Source organism: Gopherus flavomarginatus, chromosome 3, assembly GCF_025201925.1.
Source record: "Gopherus flavomarginatus isolate rGopFla2 chromosome 3, rGopFla2.mat.asm, whole genome shotgun sequence".
NCBI classification, from domain to species: domain Eukaryota; kingdom Metazoa; phylum Chordata; order Testudines; family Testudinidae; genus Gopherus; species Gopherus flavomarginatus.
Genome location: NC_066619.1, coordinates 144,663,456 through 144,669,455, shown reverse-complemented (window position 1 = coordinate 144,669,455; position 6,000 = coordinate 144,663,456). Strand labels below are relative to the sequence as shown.

General features: G+C 48.0%; 1 protein-coding gene across 1 annotated transcript in view; it reads left to right on the top strand.

Moving 5' to 3' along the window:
• Window positions 1–342: 342 nt before the first annotated feature.
• Window positions 343–6,000, top strand: part of LOC127047353 (pre-mRNA-splicing factor CWC22 homolog) — a 483,087-nt gene continuing 477,429 nt past the window's right edge. Inside the window, exon 1 of the mRNA XM_050945473.1 lies at window positions 343–360. Coding sequence (XP_050801430.1) covers window positions 345–360 — 16 coding nt within the window. The 5' untranslated portion in view covers window positions 343–344. The remainder of the gene's footprint in view (window positions 361–6,000) is intronic.

The window sequence follows — 6,000 nt, the reverse complement described above, 5'->3', positions numbered from 1 at the left end:
TGCAGAGTGAAAGTTAAGGAGCTCAGACAAGCCTACCAGAAAACCAAAGCAGCAAACGGAAAGTCTGGGTCAGGGCTGAAAACATGCCGCTTCTACACTGAGCTGCATGCAATTTTAGGGGGCTGCACTGCCGCTACCCCACCCTTGTCCGTGGATACCGAGGTGGGGGTTGTAATCTCAACCATGGCTGAGGATTCTGCGGAGGGGGAAGATGAGGAGGAGGATAAGGAAGAGAAGACGAGCTTGCAGAGAGCACACAGCACTCCGTTAGCCCCAATAGCCAGGAGCTTTTTGTGACCCCGACGGAATTACCCTCGTAAGCCACTAGCCCAGACAGTGAAGCCATGGAAGCGACCTCTGGTGAGTGTACCTTTGTAAATATAAAACATGGTTTAAAAGCAAGTGTATTTTAATGATTGATTTGCCATGAGGGCTTGGGATGCCTTCGAGGCCAGTAAAGTTACTGGAAAAGTTTGTTAACATGTCTGGGGATGGAGCGGAAATCCTCCAGGGACATCTCCATGAAGCACTCCTGGAGGTACTCCAAAAGCCTTTGCAGAAGGTTTCTGGGCAAGAGAGCCTTATTCCGCCCACCATGGTAGGACACTTTACCATGCCATGCATGTAGCAAGTAATCGGGTATCATTGCATGACAAAGCCTAGCTGCGTATGGTCCCGGTGATTGCTGGCATTCAATCAACATCCGTTCTTTATCTCGCTCAGTTATCCTCAGCAGAGTGATATCGTTCATGGTAACCTGGTTGAAATTCAGGAATTTAATTAAGAGGACAGAGCTGGCCATTTTCCTCCTGGGCTGTTGCTTAAAAGAAATCCTTCCTTGCACGTAGCCAAGCGGGGCAGGGGAGGAAGGATAGCGCTGAGCTTTTTTGCTTTTGGCTAGCAGGAATCTTCCCAGCTACTGGCCACGCGGTGCGGGGGAAAAGGGGGGTGATTAGCAGTGATCTTCCATGATACCAGCCATGCGGTGGGGGGAGAGGTAAAGCAATCATCCTAGAGAATTGGATGGGGGGGGTTGGCTTCTGCTGCTGCATGTTAACAGGAAAGAAGCATCAGAGGGCACTGTGTATATGAAGGCTGGAGAAGCCGAAAGACAATGGCTTACCATGGCCACATGCAAGCTGAATTCTGATGCCCGGACCTGCATCTGTGAGATCTCTAACACCAGAGCCGCAGGCACTCAATACTAAGATGCAAAATGTGACCTTGTAGTGAAATCACATGTGCTATGTAAGGTGAATAGTGTTGTTCACTATGAAAGAGTATAACCATTGTTCTGTAAAATGTATCTTTTTAAATACTTCTCTCCCTCTTTTCCCTCCCTCATACAGCTGCACATTTTTCAAGCCTCCCTACTCCACGCTGAAGGCTCTCTCAGATAAGACGGAGGAAGAAGAAGACGCGAGACGAAATGTTCTCAGAAATCATGGAAGTGACCCGCAATGAAAGAGCTCATCTGAATGAGTGTAAGGATGTGGTATCAAATAACAGGAAAGATGCCAGTGAACGTGAGGACAGGAGGGACGCTCGAGATGAGAGGTGGTGGCAGGAAGATCAGAGGTGAAGGCAGGAAGATCAGAGGTGTAGGCAGGAAGATCAGTAGTGGCGGGATGCAATGCTGGAGCTGCTGCGTGATCAAACTGATATCCTCCGATGTCTATTGGATCTTCAGAAAGAGCAGCGGGGTCACAGAGTGCCACTGCAGCCCCTGTGTAACCATCCTCACCACTCACCATGTTCCATATCTTCCTCACCCAGACGTGTAAGAAAGTGTGGGGGAAGGCTTTGTGCACCCACCCACTCCACCCCCGTGGACAGTCCAACCAAAAGGCTGTCATTACATTGAAATGTGTTTAATGGCCTTTTTCTTCCCTCCTATCCTCCTCTCAGAACACACCTGGGATACCTTGTCAGTTCTCTGCCTCTTTTTATAATTATTTTTAAATAATGAATACATGATTTTTAAATGATAGTGACTTTATTTCCTCAAGCAAGCTGTAATCGAAGGGGGAGGGCGGGTTGCTTACAGGGAATGACTTTTAATAAAGAATACATGATTTTTAAATGATAGTGACTTTATTTCCTTAAGCAAGCTGTAATCGAATGGGGAGAGTGGGTTGCTTACAGGGAAGGAGTCAATAAAGGGGGGGGAGGTCATGAAGGGGAAACAAACACAGCAGTCACACTGTACCCTGGCCCGTGATGAAACTCGTTTTCAAAGCTTCTCTGATGTGCACCTCTTTGTGGTGTGCTCTTCTAATCGCCCTGGTGTCTGGCTGCGCGTAATCAGCTGCCAGGTGATTTGCCTCAGCCTCTCACCCCGCCATAAAGGTCTCCCCCTTACTCTCACAGAGATTGTGGAGCATACAGCAAGCAGCAATAACAAAGGGGACATTGGCTTGGCTGAGATCTGAGCGAGTCAGTAATGTGCGCCAGCGGGCTTTTAAACAGCCAAATGCACATTCTACCACCATCCTGCACTTGCTCAGCCTGTAGTTGAACAGCTCCTGACCACTGTCCAGGCTGCCTGTGTATGGCTTCATGAGCCATGGCATCAAGGGGTAGGCTGGGTCCCCCAGGATAACTACAGGCATTTCAACATCCCCAACTGTTATTTTCTGGTCTGGGAAGTAATTCCCTTGCTGCAGCAGTTTAAACAGAGCAGTGCTTCTGAAGACGCGAGCGTCATGAACCCTTCCTGGCCATCCCACGTGGATGTTTGTGAAACGTCCCTTGTGATCCACCAGCGCTTGCAGCACCATGGAAAAGTACCCCTTGCGGTTTATGTACTGGGTGCCCTGGTGCTCCGGTGCCAAGATAGGGATATGGGTTCCATCTATCGCCCCCTCACAGTTAGGGAATCCCATTGCAGCAAAGCCATCCACTATGACCTGCACATTTCCCAGAGTCACAACCTTTCATAGCAGCAGCTTAATGATTGCTTTGGCTACTTGCATCACTGCAGCCCCCACAGTAGATTTTCCCATTCCAAATTGATTCCCGACTGACCGGTAGCTGTCTGGCGTTGCAAGCTTCTAGAGGGCTATTGCCACTCGCTTCTCCACTGTGAGGGCTGCTCTCATCTTGGTATTATGGCGTTTCAGGGCAGGGGAAAGCAAGTCACAAAGTTCCATGAAAGTGCCCTTACGCATGCGAAAGTTTCGCAGCCACTGTGAATCATCCCACGCCTGCAAAACTATGCGGTCTCACCAGTCTGTGCTTGTTTCCCGGGCCCAAAATCAGCGTTCAATGGCTAGAACCTGCCCCATTACCAGCAGGATCTCCAAAGCGCAGGGGCCCGCGGTTTGAGAGAATTCTGTGGCCATGTCCTCATCTCTCTCGTTACCGCGCTGCTGTAGCCGCCACCTCCTCCTTGCCTGGCTTTGCAGGTCCCGGTTCAGCATAGACTGCACAAGAATGCGCGAGCTGTTTACAACGTCCACGATTGTGGTATTGATCTGAGCAGGGTCCATGCTTCTGTGCTATGGCGTTTGCAGAGTTCACCCAGGAAAAAAGGAGCGAAATGGTTGTCTGCTGCTTTCACAGATGGAGGGATGAGGCTGTACCCAGAACCACCCGCAACACTGTTTTTGCCCCATCAGGCGCTGGGCTGTCAACCCAGAATTCCAAGGGGCGAGGGAGACTGCGGGAACTATGGGATAGCTACGGGATAGCTACCCACAGTGCAACGCTCCAGAAATCGACACTAGCCTCGGACCATGGACGCACACCATCGAATTAATGTGCTTAGTGTGGCCGCGTGCACTCGACTTTATACAAATCTGTTTTACAAAACCAGTTTATGTAAAATCAGAATAAACCCATAGTGTAAACGTACCCTCAAACAGCAACACCAGAAAACCAACCCAATATTACAAGCCTACGGGGAATGACAGGGTCAAAAACTCACCGTTGGAAGCCCCAGAAGCTGCTCAGGTAGGTAAGGTCCACTGCAGAGATTCCTGTCTCCCACAGGACCAGAAGCTCCCTCGGTGTCTCCTCCAGGTGAGTGCTGGGGGGAGGGGAAGGAAGGCTGCAAAACACATGTGCCTTCCCCCCCTTCCCCCTTCCTCCTCCTGACCTGCAACGCCCACGCGACTGCCTCTTCTCAGCCCTGTGCTGGCCAGCGTCTCTCGTTGCCTAGCTACAACAGCCGCTGCTTCCGGGAGATGCAGTACTTTGCTTCCGGGAGACAGCGAGCGTGGGGCCCCTTTAGGCACAGGGCCCGATTCAGGGGAATCGGGAAAGTCGGCCTAAAGCCGGCCCTGGCTGCCACTGGGAAATGCTGAGCTCTTGAAATTGTGGGTGCTTAACATTTTTGAAATTCTGGCCCTTTAGTTTTAAGTCCATCTTGTGAGCACTGTATGATGGGAATTCATTTCAGTGGTTCATTGCGTGACGGGTTGGATCACAGAAACCACTTTGGGGTTGCCAACTGACATGCCAAGATTTCTTATGCCCCTGCTTTCCCTGCCAGCTTGGGACTCCAGTACCCTGTCTTGTTGACACAGACACTAAGTACAGATAAAAACCTCACCCTTAGAGGAATTCGAGTAAGCTTCCTTTTACAGAGTAGTCTCCTTCTAGTCTGGGTCCAACAACCACTCACATCCCTTGTAGTTACTGTCCTTTGTTCCAGTTTCTTTCAGGTATCCATGGCGGTAGAGAGGCTCTCTCTTTAGCCAGCTGAAGACAAAATGGAGGGGTTTCCCAGGTGTTTAAGTAGACTTTCTCTTGTGGGTGGAGACCTCCTCGTCTCTCCTATGCAAAGTCCAGCTCCAAGATGGAGTTTTGGAGTCACATGGGCAAGTCACATGTCTATGCATGACTGAGTTTCTTACCAGCCAAGCCACATTCCTGGGAAAGCTCCGATGTGGATTGGCATCTTGTTCATTGTTGGATTAAGTGGTTTTTGATTGGGCACTTATTTTGCACATTCCTTTCTCAAGAAGCTGACCAAATGCTTTACTAAGACTTCTTAGAAATCAAGCAAGTATACAACCAATATTCCTAACTTCAAGTACAAAAATGATACATTCATACAAATAGGAGGAATGTATTCAGTAGATTTTAACCTTTACATAGATATGTTACATGGCATATGTTGCATAAAACATATTCCAGTTATATCATATATACATTCATAAGCATATTCCCATGAAGCCTTATGGGGTACACTGTTGCACATTGACTATATTCCTAACCAGCTGAACTGAGTTTTTAAATCCTGAAATCTCATGTCCCACAAAAGTTAAAAAAAAAATCATGATTTTCTCTTCCTGGTATTTCCTCACTTAATATACTTCCTCAAAAATCAATAATAATAATAATAATAATGATGAACTGAGTGGCAGGCCTAAATTAATGTTCATAGTAAATACAATTTAAAACTATTTTATGTAGCATCTGTGCCGAGGTCCTGGCATTCTTGTCTGGAAGTCTGGTATTTGGATTGATTTGTGTTTGGGAACAGCAAGGTTTTAAAAAATACAGCTCCATAGAATCCATGAAACCTGGAGACTCAGTGGCTCCTGGTACTTAGAAAAAGATGGAAAATCTCACATGGACTGAAGTGGAATGGAATTATGCCCATAAAGTCATTCACCTCTAGGTAGCTGGTGTCAGTCCAGTCCAGTCAGTAGTGAATGGAGTTGTTGTGACATCCTGGGCATTTGATAGCCCACTATGTGTGAAGCAAATGTGTTAGTCCTATTCCAATTTCTAGTAAGCAGGTCTCCACATCACACATGCCACCACCACGACTGACACAGATATATGGCAATCTCGTGAATATTCTCAGCAGAGGCACCAACGAGTGGAAGGGGATGGAAGCTGAGCTGTTACACCTCTTGAAATGATCCCTGCAGATCAGAATCAAGGTACATTGGCTGGTCAGTGTGAGGAAACTTCTTCAGCCAGACCCATCCAGTAGTGTCAGCAACAATGGCATATGTACGAGAACTTGAACCTTTCTGCCACTGC